General features: G+C 48.8%; 5 protein-coding genes across 5 annotated transcripts; 1 reads left to right on the top strand and 4 right to left on the bottom strand.

The window, feature by feature from the left end:
* Nucleotides 1-2,713: 2,713 nt before the first annotated feature.
* Nucleotides 2,714-3,142, top strand: FPRO_09136 (uncharacterized protein; the record flags this gene model as incomplete). Its single annotated transcript, XM_031232497.1, has 2 exons — nt 2,714-2,768; nt 2,823-3,142. 2 exons carry the CDS (start codon nt 2,714-2,716, stop codon nt 3,140-3,142), a joined length of 375 nt encoding a protein of 124 aa, XP_031082427.1.
* A 2,375-nt stretch (nt 3,143-5,517) lies between these two features.
* Nucleotides 5,518-7,981, bottom strand: FPRO_09135 (uncharacterized protein; the record flags this gene model as incomplete). Its single annotated transcript, XM_031232496.1, has 3 exons — nt 5,518-6,345; nt 6,403-6,785; nt 6,832-7,981. The coding sequence occupies 3 exons, from the start codon at nt 7,979-7,981 to the stop codon at nt 5,518-5,520; spliced, it is 2,361 nt and encodes a 786-aa protein (XP_031082426.1).
* A 4,250-nt stretch (nt 7,982-12,231) lies between these two features.
* FPRO_09134 (uncharacterized protein) lies at nt 12,232-13,652 on the bottom strand (the record flags this gene model as incomplete). Its single annotated transcript, XM_031232494.1, has 2 exons — nt 12,232-13,036; nt 13,225-13,652. The coding sequence occupies 2 exons, from the start codon at nt 13,650-13,652 to the stop codon at nt 12,232-12,234; spliced, it is 1,233 nt and encodes a 410-aa protein (XP_031082425.1).
* Nucleotides 13,653-15,071: 1,419 nt separating this feature from the next.
* FPRO_09133 (uncharacterized protein) lies at nt 15,072-17,236 on the bottom strand (the record flags this gene model as incomplete). The annotated part of the gene is made up of 3 exons (XM_031232493.1): nt 15,072-16,115; nt 16,166-16,867; nt 16,961-17,236. 3 exons carry the CDS (start codon nt 17,234-17,236, stop codon nt 15,072-15,074), a joined length of 2,022 nt encoding a protein of 673 aa, XP_031082424.1.
* Nucleotides 17,237-17,263: 27 nt separating this feature from the next.
* Nucleotides 17,264-17,694, bottom strand: FPRO_09132 (uncharacterized protein; the record flags this gene model as incomplete). Its single annotated transcript, XM_031232492.1, has 2 exons — nt 17,264-17,434; nt 17,494-17,694. The coding sequence occupies 2 exons, from the start codon at nt 17,692-17,694 to the stop codon at nt 17,264-17,266; spliced, it is 372 nt and encodes a 123-aa protein (XP_031082423.1).
* Nucleotides 17,695-18,824: the final 1,130 nt, after the last annotated feature.

Raw genomic sequence — 18,824 nt, 5'->3', positions numbered from 1 at the left:
TAATGATCGCCTCGGTTATCATGCCACAAGGTTTATGCCTCCAACATTCAGGGCATGTGAACCAAAGACTTCTTTGGCAATGCTCTTGTTGATTCTGAGGCTCGTATTATTGGCCACGATGCAACATGCAAATCCCGAAGAAGCTGTAACGGGACTGGTGCTACACCTTAGAACTAGGGAAGCCATTGGATGCATTTGATGTCAGGCATCAAGGAAGCTCCCAATCCTTCTTCAGGGTGCCTAAACCCATAATCTACCTTGTCTTTCATCCGTAATCCTCACTCGACTGTGGGCGTAGATTTCACCTACTGAGCGTCACGACGTCGACCTTACAAACGTCTTTTCATCAGTGCAAAACAACAGAAAAGACAACAAAAAAACAGCGTTGCATATTCGCAGAACCCGCTCTAGCATACTTCAAAAATATTCAGGGCCGCTTCTTCACATATCATGGTCTCGTCAAGGCTCAATAACTGTGTTTTCACCGATATTGAACTTTCATCAGCCCATAACATACATCAAAGCCCCTGCGCCCGTCTGCGAGGACCATTTTTTGTGCAGCACACAAGATACACAAAACTAGAGCCTTACGGATGCTGTGGCTTGACTACTGGGTCTATTGAGAAGAATCTGTTTCAAGCTCGATAGACCTCCAACTCCACGGTTGGACGCTCATGTTGGCATACTAGGTCTTTGACACAGAGCAGTGTTATATCACGTCCAAGAAACAGCGCTCAGCAATATCACCATGCGGCTCCATATGATACTTGGGGTATTTTCACATTGGCTATATGCTTACACCCAATACAGGTAGGCTGTTGGCACGACTTTTTCTATTTACACTTGAGCTGCACAAGCACCCAGCCTGCTGATGCAGGTGCATATTGATATCAAGTGGGGGCAAGGCAGTCTCGCAAGAAAACATATAAGCTCGTTCCCCCGTCCTCTGTCTTTCCCAGTTTTCACCGGAGCCTTGTTTAATTCTTTCACACCGCTGTCGTTTTGTGTCCTTTGAGTTTTCTCGCACTTGCTTTGGGTGAGTATCTGAGGCCTAGAGGCTTGCAATGCTACCCGAGCAAACAAATCATTGTTTGTAAGTTGATATCATTGAAGCAGTTTCTTTTTGACTAGAACTAACGATCCAATATAGATACAAGCATTCTTCCTATATTAAAGTTCCCACGACACGATGTATGGGCGGATGATATATCCTCGAACTTGAAAGGAACCATGCACCTTTTGTGGAAGCTTGGTCGAGACAAAGCTGCACTATCTCGGTATTTCCCCTTCAAATCATGGCCCTCAAAGAAGAACTAGCACATTAAATTTGACCATCTCTAACCCTCTATTTTGTTACCTAGGCCGGGTGTCTAAGTGTTTGCTTGCCTTGTTTGGCGAACCACCCCCAAAGTCCTAAACGTACCTTTGTGCTTTCAAGTGCTTGGCAGAGGTACCTGGGAACTTGGCGAGGCATGTTACTCTTCGGCTTTATTCTTGTACCGGGATTCATAAGTTCGGCTAGGATGGATGCAAACAGCCCGAGAATGACATTGCATAAAGGAGTTTGCACTTTGATGAACGGGGCTTTCGTCACATGCCTACAACAAACCGGTATCAACATCCGATGTCGGCCGGCGCAGAGCCTCATCCATCTCCATCCAAACTTCGATCTTTTTGTTTGGGCTTGTTTCCATTGCATTCATCCGCCCTGCTGAGTTGGATTTGTTAAAGCTTGCGACTAATACTGTGATTTCGAAACTGACGGTTAATCCAACACCCCCTCGGCTAGTTATTTCCAAAGCGAGAACCCCCGCCCTTACGAAAGAACAGCAACCCCGCCCTGGTTTCCAACATACACTTAAAGCAAACATACGCAGTCCCAAAGCCCAATCCCAAGCCCAATCCCAAGCCCAATCCCAAGCCCAAGCCCTGTCGATGGTGCTGAGAGGCCTTGCCCTCGCAGGAATGGGTTTCAAGTCTCCGTCGTTGTTGTCGCTAACTTTTAAGCTCCAGAGGCTTAGCAAACACTAACATCCAGGTGGGGCTTGAAAGACTGACTACCCATCAACGACGTTCACCCGCAATTGCGAGGTCCAACAACATCATTTACAATGCCCATGACATTTACCCGAGGCTGCTTAGAAGCTAAGTGGGAGTTGAAAGCAGCTAGCAAGGTATTCCTGCCAGTCTGTGGCTGAGGCGTGTAAGGTATCTTTATTCAAAATGTGCGGTTTCTAGACCCCTTCTAGAGGCTCGCCTCAGATTCACCATGTGCTCATAGATAATGCCAATCATGGCTCGCCTCAGCGACAAGAGAACCCATTTTCTCAAGAACTCGACTATCACTGATTTCCTACGACCGATGTCGACCGAGGCGAAGCTACTCTCGATCACAGTTCTCATGTCTCCCTTGGGCAGTGCCCAAATGCGCAGCTAGTCAGAACCGATGGCAGCAATTCTCGTCCGGTCCCTTCGAGAGTTGGCCAGACATATAGTTAGTGAGTCAGGGTCATGGCATCTAAATTGTGTGCTCAGGGAGTATGAGGGTTGAAACTTTCTCAAACCCCCTATTACACAACTCCCTTGAAGCTTTGCGATACTCGACCGCTATCCCATACAGTCACACGATAGACGACGATGACAATTTCAATCATATAGGAGTGTAACTGATTGCTCCGATGCGAAGAATGCTTCGTCTCTTTGGCTCTAGACCATGTCAACGTGGGAGTTCCAAACATGGGGCGTGTTTGTTTTGGCCATCAAGTGGTGTCTGTGGGAAACCACAATCGCCTCACTGAGCTCTTGTATTCCTCTATGACTAGCGTTGCTGGGTCTCGCATTGAAGTCAATGATTGACGCTGGATACTTAAAGGATGATCAGGACGACTTTCGTTGGCTTCCTCAGCAACTCTCAAGCTTCAAATCGGCAGCAGACTTGCAGTTCACAATCTACTCGGTCTCTTCTCTATCTACCACTCAAAACCTTACCATCATGCCTACGCAAGGTGTCAAATACATGTGGACATGTTCCGAATGTGGTGATGTTAACAGCTTCACAAGTGGGAAGGCCTGCATAGAGTGCAATCATTATTACAACTCTACATGCTGTTCCGCTTTTACCCTCCCACTCGGCGAAAAGTAAAAAGGTCGTCTTGAAAGACATCAAACTTGGTAACGAGAGAGGAGTTACGGGTATATCAAGAGTTGGAAAAAAAAAGCAAAACGGATCAATCGCTGGGCAGATCATGGCCTGGCTTCAAGAGACTTGGTCGCATAGCCAGAAGCTTCTGAGTTGATCAGCAGAGGTCATATCGAGCAATACCTAGTCAGACGACAACGTCAACAGCAGCTGGTTATGATACGCAGCAATGCACCATCGCGGTATAGACAAAATCAGGAGAAACAGTACATGCCCCTGGCACAGTTGTCCAAGGGCGATAGGCGGCATCTTGATGGCAGTGAATGAGCACGGCCTTATTGTTTTCATGGTTCTCATGGCTCTCTTTTTCGACGATCTGGTGGCGGTCGTCTGACCTTCTTCTTGTTTTTATTGGGATATGGGACTGTCTTCGGTCTTCAGTTATTTTCATCCCCTGCATTGGTGCTTTCGATTTCCTTCAGATACTCCAGTGGATACTATCTCATCTTGTGTTCCAGGATGCTGGTGTCTCGATTACCTTCGCGTTTCTCTTTTCTGCTCTCATTATATCTTGGCTTCTACTTCTATTCCCGAGTGTCCCAAGACCTAGATTTACGTCTTTGGACTCTTATTTGTTTTCTATGGTCTTTCCCTCTGTACCTTAGACTAGATCTGTGCTGCAATATGCTGGCGGTTTCATTTGACATGCGCTTTTCATTTATCCGGACTGGCAGGCTGATAGAAAAAAAGAAATACTCGGTTTTATCCTTGATTTTCAGTCCAATTGATAGATAAGTGACTATCGTGACTATCGTGACTGAATCTTACTCTAAATCGAGGCAAGTTCTCCTGAACGTATCGCGATACACCCAATCTTAGCACAGCGCCTGGTTTTAGTGAGTTCGGAGTATGTAATACTCGAGGCGCGACAGCGGTTAGTTAGAGCGGCTTAGTCAACTTCGTTACATGGAGACAGGAAGCATCGCGTTATCAGAACATGCAAAAGAAGCATCATATCATGTTCCCGGAGGCGGTGGCACCTAGAGACTTCATTATAATAGGTTGGTAGCTTACAAGCTATGTATAGGCCTCCAGCCTCAGGAGGGTTAGATTTGGCCTCTGAGACCACAAGAGAGGAGGCATTTACCCAAGTCGCTCCATCGCAAATTCAAGTTTAAGTCTTACCTGGAGTTCTTGTCTTTACAATTAATAAATAGAGAGCTTTCTAGACCGTTCAATAGAGTTTAAATTTCTTGAAAAGAGACTTTAGACCTCGGGTAAAGAACAGCCTCTCATTCGATCATTCCCCAAAGCACAGATGGAAGGCTGTGAGTGAATGTGTGAAGTGCCTGAAGTAGCCAAGCCGGCTCACCTGCACAGCACGAGAAGCAACGAGAGTATGCATCTTGACCGCTGGAAAACAATATGCTTCATTTGAAGCAAAGGCTCCTTCATCGTGTCGCCTAGGGCCTACGAATTGACGACTCGTACCCTTGGGCCTTCAGTAATCACTGACCCCCCTGGGCTGGCAAACACCCGAAGCTCGCCAGAAACAGCATCAACACTCCCCTCCCAGGCACCACCACTTGAGATTTGACCAAGTCTACAACGTACCCCCAATTAGACGTTGCGCTCCTCGTCCAAGAAAGTGCAATACCAAATAAATGCCCAAAAGCGCAATGCGCACTTGCGACTCATCAGTCCTGCGCTACAAATTTTAGTACGAGAACAAATATGCCCCGACGCAGTGCATTTAGCTCCGATGCCTTGTTTCGCCTCGCAATGTCTTGGAGTCGATGTATCAAAGTGTGATTTACAAAACAACGACAGTCATCCAAGGCTGAGTGAGTATTCAGGAATGTGCAATCAGGTCTGATTCAGTGCTTGAGATATACGATCGCATAACCCCTGATCCTTGACGATCAATGTCATTGCAAAGCCCCGCATCGCATTTTGACCACAAGAAAAACACATTGTAACTACTGTACACAACAAGCAAGCACTTCCAAACATCATTACAATACGTGTTGAACAGTAAAGCATGAAAGATAGCTAAAGCAAGGTTACAGACCACCAACAGCCGGCCAGCCTTCCATCCGTTCCCTGATACTGTACAATGCCAAACCTCGCCTCCCTGTACGCCCTGGCGCCCGCAGAAAAGCAATAAAATGGAGACAATGGCGGGAAAAGAGCAACATTAGCACCCATATTTCCTATCGTTTCCCCTGCTCCTGTTCGTATTCCTGTCCCGATTCGTTTCTCCTACCCCTATTCTTGATTCATTTCATGATGCAGCGGAGCAGTCCAGGTCTGCGAGAATGCATCCTTTATCAGTAAGCACAAATCCCGATCCCAACGTCATCAACTCTCTGATATTCCTAATCGTCTGCGACCACCCGGATCTCACCATCGCGTGAAAGATCCAATGCCTGTCGGGGCGAAATCACCCTTGATGAGGTCCTCCTGAGACTGGCCGTCGTCTTCGTTGTCTTAGTTGACACCTTGGTCACTGAAGAGCTCTTGGCTCGGCTTGCAGAGACAAGGCTGACACTCGATGCACGCTCCGATGCTCGTCTCTGTGGAGTGCGTGAGTATGTTTGCATGACTCGCTTGGTAGTCGTCTTCTTAAGGAGAGCTCCGGTCGAGACGCGGCGCTTAGCCGGTGACTTTGAACCCAGAGCCGCCTTCTTGGTGGTCGAGGCCACTGTGGAAACACCCTTCTTGAAAGCATTTGCTGCACCCTTGGCCATCTTAGAACCAGCGTTGGAAATCGCTCGCTTCACTCCCTTTGCAGGCTGCACCTTCCGCTTCTTTGCATTCTTGCCATCGTCTCCTTCGTCTCCAATAAGCTCCTTAAGCTTACGTTTGCCTGCCTTGACAGCGCCCTTGACTGCATTCTTGAGATCGGTTTTGGGCTGCTTGACTTCACGAGGCTTGGGCCCCAGAACACCGCGGCAGTTGGTTTCACCGCAGAGACATTTCTGCACGTTCTTGGCAGAAAAAGGGTCAAAGTTGTAGTCATAAGTCAGCTCATCACCTGTCATGATGGGCTTATCACCCGCAAACAGGGCCATTCGCGGCTGTCCGGAAACGATCCATTTAATCATTCTGCAATTTGGATTGCAGCTGTGATTCACGAAACGCGCGATAGATCCTGTTGTGGCGTCGATGATCATATTTTGATCGAAGCTCATGAGATAGTAGCACTTTGCTGAGTCAGCCAAATCGTCCAATCAAAGTCGCATAATGACTTATAAACTAACCTCATTGTCCTTGTATACTTCGGTCATGCGGCGCTCACACTCCTCTTCAGTGATGATTTCTCCAGCATACTCCATGATGATCTGGTTGGGTCTGAAGCATCGGTTGCTTCGGACACCATATCCACGGTCAGAAGTCTTGATTACCTCAACACCAACTCGGTATTTTCCGCCTTTGTTTCGGCGCGCCGTGAGGGTGGCAAACGCGCGGTTGGTGCAATACTGCTTGCCCGCATTGCAGTTCTGCTCATCACATTCGTAAAGCATAATTCGATTCTGGCAGCTCTCGCCACACCCATCTTCCGGCTTGCAAACGCACTTCGATGAATAGTCGTGGAAGTGGGGGGACTTTCGCCAGTAATCCTTGGATTCGCCAATGAAGCGATCTAGACAACGTTAGTGCTAAACTTGCAATTTCGGCACAAAACTTACTCTTTGTCATTTTCTTCCATTCATCGGGTTTAGGTTGACCTGGTGGAAGCGGGTTGCAGACCTGGTAGGGGAGCTTGAAGTCGCGGCCCTCAATGAGTGTGCGTAGACCGTTAAACATGGGCAAAGGCATTGTCTTATTAACGCGACCGCTGGGAATGAGTTCCGGCAACTGAGCCAGAGCCTTCTTTTCACCCACGGTCAAACCCTTAGAAATGTCAATGGGAGCATCCTGTCCAGCGTAAAGACCCTTAGCAAGATATTTCTTGACCCGACGCTTCCTGGTGTTAATCACGGGCTCGGGTTCAGCCTCTTTGGGCTCCTCGGCAGATTGTCCAGGCTCAGCCTTCTTTCGTGAGGCTGCCAAAGCAGCCTTAGGGTCAACAAACTTTCCGTTTGACCATACACTCAAAACCACAGGCTTCTCGTCGATGTGCGCAAATTCCTTAGTGTCCTGCAGACGCCTCAGCTCGCGTGACATGGGTGTTGAGGGCTTTTCCGTAGATTTGCGACTCCGTTTGGTAGCCTTGGAGTTTTTAGTAATAGGTGTCGCTGCGATAGGCGCAAAGACACTGGAGCGACGCGTCGAAGAACGTCTGCTCGAGCTACTCTCCTCCGCGATCTTCTGGCGACGAGCGCGTGGGGAGTCCAGCTTGCTTGCTGACTGAGTAGCACCCAGCGCGTCGATACCACTGCGTACGGTTTCGGGTGTTGCGTCCTGAGGAGTATCGGACGTTCCCTTGTCATCGCCCAAGACTGGGCCGGAGATGGTCTTTCTTCTTCTTCGTCGGTCCGCGACAATGTCTCCTTTAGCGCGTCGCTTTCCATGGCCAGCTGTACCACTCAATTGAACAAGATTGTAAACAGGGGCACTAACGCGGCTACGTCGAGAGCGAATTGGGGCAGGCGGCGGCGCATTGGCGGCGCTGTCGGTCTCTGTAGGCTCGATGGGCTCGGATGTAGTAGGCGCGACTTCGGGAGAGTCAGGCTCGAGTGCAACGTGAACGACATCGCGTTTGGGAGAATCGGAGTGAAGACTGGCTTCATCGGCGACGGTAGTAGGAGGTGTTGAAGTTGCAGACGCGACATTTGAGGAAGAATCGTCCGTGGTGCTAACCTCAAAGGCGCCCTCAGAGGACAGTAAGAGTGCCATTTCGGCAGGGGCAAAAGCTCGCCTGAGTGGTATAATAGACTGTTTGACGCGAAATATTTAGAACCCAGAAGTCATTCAAAGTGTAGGAAAAAGTAAAGAAAATGGATGATTTGGGTAAATTGAAGAGAAAACAAGTCAAGATGTTGTGCTTGACAAAATTTAGCGTGTAGAAGGAAGAAAATGTGAGGTAGAGAGTTAAATGAAATGGAAGTGAGAAGCAAACGCGGCGCGCCCAGAGACGGAGATGGGAGCGGGAAGGAGCGTGGGCGACTAGATAGGTACAGTAATACCTACCTAGTCGAGTGGGTGGTGCTTCTCCCCCGCGCGCGCCGGTCCAACCTTAGACTTGCCCAAGGGCAGGCAGGGAAGGGGAAGTAAGGTCCAAGGCTAATGCTTGGTACGTACTATGGTAGTTTCCGTGTAGGAGTGAAGAAAGCCGAAAAAGGAGAAGGAAGGATGGATTTGGCGAGCGAAAGGGAATGCGGAGAGAGAGTCACAGACAGGAAGAAGGTTGGTGTGATGTTGTAGACAGAGAGGAAAGCAAGAGAGGAGCGAGCAATCGAGTAAAATAGACTCGATAAAGTGAATCACTCTTCTTTGATGAATGAGAGAAAGAGGTTATCAGAGCAACTTACAGATAAAGCAAAGATGATTGGGTTATTTTATCTTGTGCCGTATTGTACTGTATTGTCTTGAAAGAAGCCCAGTTCAACAATGAATGTTGATGCTGCGTTTGGACCTCGTCGCGTTCTTTGTTGGTTGATTTAAAGAAAAAAGTGGGATTGAGTGGCCAGGACGTGACGAGGGTCAAAGGAATAGAGAGATAGGAAAGGAGGGGGGGATGAAGAAAGGAAGAAGGGTAAAAAACGAGATGAGAGAGATATAGAGACGAATAGTGGGGAATAAAAGTCTCGTGCTCAAGTGTAATACATCAATACCTAGGCTCTTGATACTACAGGAGATAGATGGATGGTATCGATGTGTTGCAGTTGGTTGTAGTTAGTTGGAGGATGAAGAGAGAGAGAGAGAGAGAGAGGCTGGGAGAGCAAGGAAGAGAAGGGAGTTGAGTTGAGTTTGCTCGACCCCCAGAAAAAAGGCTGATGAGTGAGCGCGCTCTTGGATGGGATGGGATGGGATGTAGGGAGCAAAAGAGGAGAAAATCAACAATTGGATGCGAGGATGAACATGGCTGGCTCAATTTCGAGGCAAACGCGAATCTCCTAGACCAAAGCAAGGCCAAACAGACAGACCAGAGCACCCGAAGCTCAAGAGGCTACTTTATTTCCGATGGCGGTACGCTACCAGCCAAAGCATTCATGGAATTGGAAAAACTGCACCTGATTCTATGCAAATGTTTATCTTTTGATCGCATGCACACACGCTTGATATTGCTCGAGTTACAGGTCTTCATCTCGACATCTCGTCTTTCACTGCTTTGCCACTTTCAGCCTCGAGGGCATCTGACTCAGATACCACCAATTTATCCGACCGATTCAAACTCGGGTATTCACTCAAAACGGACGATGCAAAAATTTGAGTATGCATATCGCCCGTTGTCGAGTTATCTCAGAGTGACGATATCCGGATGCCGCATCACAGCCTCGTTGAGCGAGCATCTCGGCTACCGAGTACCGGAGGTGCCATGTTTCAGCACAGACGTGATCTTCATATAATTGTTCAGTGCCGCAGGATCAGTCCCGGGTTTCGTGTTCAATCCAGAAATCGAAAAAGTCTCGGTTTCTGGAAAATTCTCATGAGTGACGTTGCGTTCCTTGTTCAGGGGCCAGCGTGCGAGTTACTCCGAAAAGGGCGGGTACTGAGGTTCTCACGGACCTCAAACCACTTCGACACTGCACGCCAAACAAGAGCGAGTCCGACACCTCAGTTTGCCCATTGGAACCCGAAATTCCATTTTATCCCCAGAAGCGAAGGAAAAACTTCGAAGTCGACTTCGCTCTATTTGTGTCCACGACCTTGCGTCTGAAAAGATCTCCTAGTTCCGGATAACACTCCCTTGCAACGACAGAAAGCATATCAGTCGACTCCGGAGACTCGTGCATTCTTATCCTTTCGGTGGTGTTTCGACTTGCCTGGGCCTTTTCGAGGTCAACATTTGCCGAAAAAATACGCATATCGCCCATGTAACCTGAAGGATCACCAAATCACGGGTTCTAGTCCGGCCTCATCCCTCCCCTGCAACTCCAGCACCGCCGCAGTCGGTGTACTTTACAAAAGACATTTATCTATGTACTTCGGCATTGCACCGCTTATACTGTTTCTATTTCCGTAGAAAATGAGACATTGTTCTGAAGTTTCGCTGATACAGTCAATAGTGATCAATAGAAGTGCCTCTCGGTATCTCATGGGCCAGTGGTAGTCAACGCACTGAACGACTGGCGCGCGCTGACCTCTATCCCTTCGTGAAGTCTGCTGCTTCTGTTTGCTGCAAGTGTTGGCAAGTTTGGATTCGGTATGCTCTTTTGCGATATCATCAGTTCAGTGCCATGTACCATCTACAGTGGCGTATCACCACATCATGTGCACACACGCAGGATCATACCAATTCATCACCGAAGCTTACTCGCATTGCCCTCAACTCTCTTTCGTACAACAAGCAAACTTTTTTCTGTCAAAGCTTCAAAGCGCCAATCAACTTACATGTCGTAATTTTTCCAATCGAGTGACGACCAACCCCAGCAGTCCTGTATCATTGAGGTCGAGGTGAGCAAATGCATTTAAAGAGGTCCTGGACAACCAATTTCTCCATTAGGACCACTATCTCTCGCTAGCACAGCATCATAGAAGACGTCTGCAAGTAATGAATTGGGTGACGTTTTCTGTGCCAGTCATTGCCATTTGGAGAGGACCTTACGCACGTTGTCTGGTGAGCAGCGTGCTACTAAGGCTGGTGCGCATATCAACACCAATTTTGACCTTGGCAGCAGAATAGTCTCTGAAGATTGCCGTTATGGCGTAGAGTACCTCCACTGCCCAATTCACTCGTAGAAAAGCTTCACCATGGAAATACTTCAAATATTCTTTTATGCATTTGGTCATGTCCAAGTTCCATTAATAGCGACGTGTCGGTGCAGTTGCGCGGATCAAGATCAGCCAGCCTCTCCATCAACGCAGCTCGTTGTCGTTTACGTCCACTGTGGACTTTCTTTCTGGTGGTTTATTTTCATGCATCCCTGTAGTTCCCTTAATTTGAACTCGCTCTCACAATTCCTGTGTGTTTCTGATGCCTCAACAATGGTCCAAGTGCTATAAAGCCCATTGCTTCAGAAGTAGGTAGGTAGTGGGCGTCACAAGCAACTTACCTATGTTGACAGCCAATTCTTGGTCGTATCGTCCCATCGCTTCTCTCGATCAAGTTTCAGTATTCTCTGATAGGATAGAATGACCAAGGCTGCTCTTCGAATAGCTGTGGCTTCTGAGACGTGATAAATCGCTGGTGCATGTTGGCATTTGCATCGAGCTTGAAGCCATCAGTCGTTAACCACGAGAAATGAAAAACATCTTGACGAAAACCAGATGCCTAATTGAAAGCTTTGTTTTGCTTTTGACTTTTGACTTCGCTTTATATAACTCTCCAGAAGCATCTGAAACGCACATAGAAGCTGATAGCCGGGAGTTATGTTCGTCTTCGGTGTTCAGTCAAACACTTCCTGACTGAGAGGTCGCTCCCTCAAATCTGCACCAGGAAATTCCCCTACCGTTTCATATGCCCATAACTACCTAGGTAGGCATTCATGCCGCAGTCATCTCTAAGACACCTTGAGAGTGCCAACGATCTAACTATCCCAGCATCACCACCTATCAGCAAACGCATCACTTCCTAGGTCCCCTGGCCTCAGGGTGTAATAAAAGTTCTGAAGCTCAGTTAGGGTGTCAAAATGAAACAGCCTCAAGACCTTCAAGGCTGCACTGGATTTACCCAAGTATTTCGACACCTGGGTACAATAGAGCCGTGAGTTTTGCCTTCCCTACGCAGCCTGCCTCTACATCATGACTCTAGGGTACGGTCACAAAAGACATCACAGCAAGACGCAATAGGTCTCTTTACAAAAACTAGCATCTCAATTCTCGATCTCAGTCTATTGTAGAATTATAACATTTCTAAGCAGTGATTTTCGCCTCTGGTGCGCTCCTGATAACTGAATGGGGTATTGTTTATGGTATCAAATCACACGGTTTCTTGGTATCCTTCACTCTCTCACTCGCACCTTTTTACTTGCACGCAAGGCGGCTCAGGCAGCCGTCTCCTTCTTCTCAGCATCGGTAGCAAGAGAATCCTTCTTCTCAGACTCAGCTGGGTCGACGGACAGCTTCTCCAGGGCCTCCTCGATGGGCTTCTCTCCAGCTTGCTCCACAGCCTGTTCTGCAGTCTCGGCCTTGGCTGCCTCTACAGGAGCAGGAATCGGGGCTGGGACAGCCTCTGCAGCATGAGCGGGAGCAGGGGCAGGAGCTGCGGCGGCCACAACAGGCTCAGCAGTGAGTGGCTTGTCAGTAGCGGGAGCTGACTCAGGAGCGACGGCAGTCTTTTCGGCAGTGGTAGAGTCGCCGGCAGCCGTTTGTTCGGGAACCCCAGTAGGTGAAGGTTCAGCCTTGGTCTCACCAGTCTCAGTCAACGAGACAGACATACCCTCCTTGACACTTGGCCCTTGACCACCATACTCCTTGGGCAAAGTAGAAACGATGCTCTTGAGCTCAGTGGCCAGTGTAGTGCCAGAGGTCATGGGGTGGAACTTGCGGAGGGTAGCAGGGGCAAGGAAGAGCTTCATGGCGCCAAACATCCATCCCATGATGGCGGGAACATTGACAAAGTACTTATGCGCGAGCAACTCGGGGTAAGCCATTGAGAAGACGGAGATGGTCTCCTTGCTGGCAGCCTTGACGGCGGGGTCCATGCGGAAGAAACTGACATTAAGGTAGTCGTGGACTTGGATCATCTGGTAAGGATCCTCACCCCCTTCAGGAATTGGCTCAGTGACTTGGTCTAGCTTGAGCTTCTGAACGCTGAGTTCCATGATGGCAGCGCGCCATTTGATAAACCTGGTGTAGAGTCAGTGAAGCTGTTTCATTTAAACAAGAAAACTCAAGGCTTTAGACGTAAGCCATATAAAGATTTAGCTGAACTATTCCAAACTTTGAGGACCATTTGATGGACTTATCAATAGTCCTCCAAGTTTAGGGTAGTATAGCCAAATCTTCATCTCCCTGAGGCTGGGGTTGAAACTTACTCCTCTACATTGCCAAAAGTGGCCTTGTTGTCCTTGACAGCACCGTAGATGTTCCAGGTGATGATGGTCTCGTTGCCATTCTCTCCCTTGTGGACAGTGACATAGCCCAAGTCACCAAACTTGCTCTTGTCAAAAGTCTGGGTGACGAGTGCGGCGGGGTTCATCTTCTTGCGCCACTCAAGAGCCTGAGTGAGCTGCTTCTCAGCTGCCACTGGGTCATCATTGTTGGCGCGGAGGAACTTTTGCAGGACGACCTTTGTTGGGACATGGTCAATGTTGGTGAGCTGGACACCCCACATCTCCTTGTGGAGTGTCTTGGTGAAGATGTCCTCAAGGCGGGCATTGAGCTTGGTGAGAGGCGTCTCGGGAGTTGCAGGGTTCTCAGCAGGGACAGCAGCGGGAACGGTCTTATCCTGTTCGGTGGCCATGGTAGCGGTTGAGGCTATAAGGAGGTTGTAGATGGTGAGATGATTGATGACTGATGATTGATGATGAGATGAGTCCAGTGATGAAGATCGTGGGGGGTTCGAAGCTTTTTGTGTTCAGCTTGTCCTTGTCCTTGTCCTTGTCGACTTGACGAGTCTTGTCTGACGCGGCTCCTGAAGTGGATTGTTTTGGTGCACCTGCCGAGCGAGACGGGAGCACAATAAAAGACAAACAAACACACACGGGAAAGCGAAACTCGTTTCGACGAATATAATTCGATTGGTGATGTTGTTTGTCCGTTCAAGAAGGGAGCACGGATTATCAGGTGTCGGAAGAAGACCTTGCCTTGGGTACCTTATTATTAAGGGAGATAGCTTGACGGCCGATCCTACCTTAGTGTCCGTGGGCCAAGGGCGGGAGACGCCCTGTCGTTTCGGCAAGTGGAGGCGATGCCCTGAAGGCCGTTTACATTGGATACAGTCTCTGATGAAGGTTTCCTTTCATTGGCTGGACACCGAGAAATAAACTTAGGCACTCGACATCCAATGGGGCTTATTCAACGCCTGTACCTGAATAAACATGCAGCTTTTCAGGGCTGCATTAATCAACTGATCCATTCTCAAGTCTTATTATGCACACACCCTCCTTAAGCCCATACGGGCAGAGGTAGTAGATTCAAAACATGACATGTGACAAAGTTATCTTCCAAAGAGGAGCTGCAAAAGGTGAAACACTTGGGCCAGAATACAGAATACTGCGACACAACATTAATATGGATTATACTCTGTACACTGCACACTGTACAATCAATACGAACCATCAACCCAGTCAACATCATAGCACAGCATCAGAGCCACCACAATTTACCAAAAAAAAAAAAATAATAAAAATAGGCTTTATATTCTTAGGTTTTTTTTTTTTTTTAATTTATTTTATATACAGCTACTAGACTCTAAAGTGACCCAAAAATACAGGCAATATCCCTTGAACTCCTTAAACTCCGAACCATGTTAGCGTCCTCTGTATAACCCTGAGCTGGCATCCATCCTCGCCCCCGAATTAAATCCTGCCTATTAGTGCGCCACGCGTTTTCTTCCTCCAGTCTTTATGGTCCTCTAGCCTTAGCCCCGAGTAAGTCAACCAAAAGCTGAGTAGCAAATATTGCCGAAGAAGTGGCTAGGGAGTCTTGGGTGTTGAAAAAGATGACCAAAGATCACTGGTGACATAGTCCAGTGCGACGCTGAGATGCAAGGCGTCGTGAGAAAATGAAATCTAAAAGAAGCGAAATGAGTAGCCTCATAAGGCCATCTCAAAAAAGCAAATCGGGTGGCCGAATTGTGATGTGCAAAGTCAGGGAGCAAATCAAGCTGTTATCAGCAGGCCACCGAAGCAGAACAAGAACGGTACCACTAGCTGCTTATTCAGTTATAGCCGAGAGCGCGGCCAAGGATCCGCTCAATAGCTGAAAGCTCGAGGTAGGCACACTGTCCCAGAGTCATTTGATCAAACTGAGGACCCTGGATGTAGTTGACCTCGTTGAAGAAATAACCCCAGTACTCATCAGTCTCCTTGAGTGTTTCCTGAATGACAGTACGCTCATGGATAGGGCGGACCAGGACATCACGAGTGCTCTGCTCACGGATCAGACGAATGTACCACTCAACAAGGTCGAGAGGAGCATCGGGCTTTCGCGTGATGGCGTACTGGTGAACCCAGCAGTTGGCGTTGGCCGGCTGGTGGTGACGGCGCTGCTGCTCCATGGGGATCATCTGAACCATGAAGGCAATGTTATCCTTCTGAAGGGCGGTAAAGCCATGACACTGCATCGCAGTCTGAACAACTCGCTGAAAAAGCTGGGAGGTGAGGTTGACAGGATCATCCTGCTGCGAAACTGATCTGCTGAGCAGACGAAGGAGCTTGATAGTCGCCTTGTACATGGCACCCCGCTGAGAAATGGTGATGTGGTCAGCGGCATACCAGGGAAACTTGCGGAGAGTGCTGATGAGGCACTCGTAGGGGCGCTGGGGGCACTCCTTCGAGAATGGAGATCGATGAGGGACCTCAACATGCTTGACGAGCATGACCATCTCTTCAGGGGAGATGAATCCTTTGAAGTTCTCCCAAGGCTCTTGATGGTTGTTTGGGAGTACCTTAGGAGTTGCACCATCCCAAAACACGCCGTGAGCAAGAGGGAAGAGATCCTGCATGAGAGCAGACTGGCTCGACAGCTCAACCTCAATGGAGCGTTCCCCAAGACGACTCACACGGCCAGCCTGAGAATGTTGGTGATGCTTCTCGGCACAACGCATCGCATCCTCCATGGTAACAAACTCCACGAAGGCGTCCATGGTCTTGGACGTTGCCCTGTCCATGATTATATGGATGGGCTCTTCCACATCCGGCAACATACGACTATTGCGGCCGATAAAAGCCACAATCTCGGCGCGCTTGGTTGAGAAGGGTATCTAATGAGATCAGAAAAGCAAAATGAAGCTCAGACTAAACAGGTACTCACGTTCTTAAGACGAACAGCGCCGGCTACAGAGGCTTTGGCAGAGCCAGGGCCGCTTGCAAAAGGAAAGAACTCAGGTTTCATTGCAGTCTCAAAGGTGGGAAGGCCTGAAGGAGTGTCTACCAACTTGGATAGCTCAGGTGACATGTTGCTGGCTAAGTGTCCGGCCATAGGGGCCGCGAGCATGGCTTGCTGTACAGCGGGCGGGGGCAGATTCGGGAATGGAATCAATGCAGTAGGTTCAGCACGTTCGGGACTACCAAAAGGGTCCTGGGGGGTGGACTCATGTGTCATAGGAGTAGCCTGCAGACCCAAGTCGAATCGAGGAGGAGGTAAGCTGTTGATACCGTGGGCGGATGATCGTGGTGCGTAATTTCGCGGCTCTGTCAGATGCTGGTTAGGTCCCGAGTTGGGAGTAGACTGCGAAGCACTCATGCGGTGTCCGCTGTAGTGGTGCGGAGTGTGACTGGGGCTTGCAAGAGAAAGACCCGAATTGTATGAAACACTCTGAGGCAAGCTGGAGTTGTAAACAGTGGTCTGGGAGACCCCAATAGGGGTGTAGAACTGTTGGCCACCAGTAGCAGGATGAGAGTGAGCAGAATGTTGGCTGCCCGGCTGAGATGCCGATGAGCGACCACGGGGAGGGGACATGAAGCTAGTCTGTCCTCCACTGCCAGAGTTGCTGCTCTGAGTATGCTGAGTAGCCTAGGGTTGCCAAGGTTAGAATGGGGCTTGAAGTAGATTTGCCATAAGGCTTTATGTCTCAACATAACACAAGCAGGATAACTTAAGACTTACAATAAGCTGTGTACCATTGGGAAGATGATTGCCAATCCCTGAGCCACCAAGACCTCCAGTGTTGCTGTTTGTGAGGTGATTGCCACGAGAAGCCTCATTTGTTGTAGCAGCATTTGCCGATCCATTTACGATAACATGCTCAGGGCTATTGTTGGACGAAGGGGTAGCACCACTAGCCATGATGTGGGAAACATGCCCAGATGCTGAAGGAGCAGCATTGTTGTTGTTGACCATGCCATCAATTGTACCATTGACTGTCTCAGCGATTATGTTCATGCCATTGCCTTGGTAGTGGCCTCCCATCTAAGGGGCCACAGCGTTAGGGGCGTATGACATGACTGAGTACATTGTATGAGCAGCACCGTCCGAGGGGCTGTTGGGTGGTGCTGTGAGAGGTCCAGCAAAGCCAGAGTGCTGTGCAGGCAGCGCCGTTGCCATGTTCATTCCAGGCTGAGTACCAGCATATCCGCTGGCCTGCCCCAGAGTTAGTGGGTGATTGAGAAGCCATACGAGTGAGGGTCTCAGGCACTTACCTGAAGGGCATTGTGAAGAGCCTGTTGGGCTGATGGGACCCAAGAATTCGCGTTGGAAACTGTATGCGAAGCAGCCTCGAGTTGGTGTCCGCCGTCCGAACCTTGGGTTCCGCGAGGCTGCGGATAGAAGGACGGTGCTTGGAACGAAGGGTTGGAAGCTGGCTGGCCAGAGCGTTGGGCTCCGGAGTCTCCGTGAGCCATCGGAAGCACAGAACGATCTGGTTAGCCCAGAGGTGATCGGTTTTGGTCTAACTTGAAGTAGTTGTCAGTCAGCATATTAATGTCATTGACCAAAATATCGTTTAACGAATAGATACTGAACTGCAATACTCTAGAGATAGGTCCATAGTTGTTGGAAGTATTTGGTAGGAGTGCGAAAAAAGCTTACCAGTCGAAACTTTGTGCCGATGTATTTCGGGCACTGAGGCACAATTTGGGAAAGACAGCTGTGTTTCTGAGCTGAGTGTCTACAACCAGTCGTTTGACTTTGAGACAAGTTGAAGATCAAAGAAGATGGTAGAAGCTCAGGCACCCGAAGTCGTTGGTAGAATGACAGAAAAAAGAGAAAGAGATCAGGGGAGTGTTCGGAAATTTAAGGGCAGAGCAATGAAGGTCACACGTGATTATAGAAGCTTTTCCTGAAATTCACTGTTAGTCTGTGATCCCAAGAATGAGTTGCAGGCAAGTTTAGATGAAGAATGAAGAGGGGGTGTTTGCAAGTGCTTCAGACGATGGTTGCGCCCAGAGAGTGCACGCGGTCTTTTGAGCTTCCTGAACCCCGCTTTATTGTTTGAAAGGCATGTTGGAGTCGGCCGCGAGATGAAATACAGGCAAGTTGGTGAGAAGAACGGAACGACAGTGTTTGCAGGTGCTTATATTCCCGGCAGCTTCCAAAGAATACAAGCGAAAGAGGACTTACGGACTGGCAACACACTGCTGATGCTGGAGACGATGTGGAGTTAGAGAGACTACTGAATCAAGAATCCGGGCGCAATCAGAGAGCTGCGTTCAAGACGCGCGCGTAATTGTTCGGGTTTTGGGTTTGGCGGTTCGCAGGGCTCGTGTATGGTGGGCGTAAGGGCGTAGGCGAGAAAGCCAAGAAACACCTTCAGAGCATCTAAAGGCTAGCACTATGCTTGATGGATAGTTAGCGTCGCCGAGTGAAAGTGTTGGGCAGAAGTCAGTATTTCAAGGATGAAGAACGTTGGCTGAAGGTTGCAGAATGGATGAAGGAAAAGGTTTCCTGCTTCTTGGGGCAAGGCAAAGGATACAAACCTTGATCAAATTATCTTCAAAGATCACAAGATGATCTGAGTTGATAGAGCGGAATG

Source organism: Fusarium proliferatum, assembly GCF_900067095.1.
Source record: "Fusarium proliferatum ET1 genome assembly, contig: FPRO_scaffold006, whole genome shotgun sequence".
Lineage (NCBI taxonomy): Eukaryota > Fungi > Ascomycota > Sordariomycetes > Hypocreales > Nectriaceae > Fusarium > Fusarium proliferatum.
The sequence above is the reverse complement of the archived record's forward strand: the minus strand, read 5'-3'. Positions and strand labels throughout refer to the sequence as shown.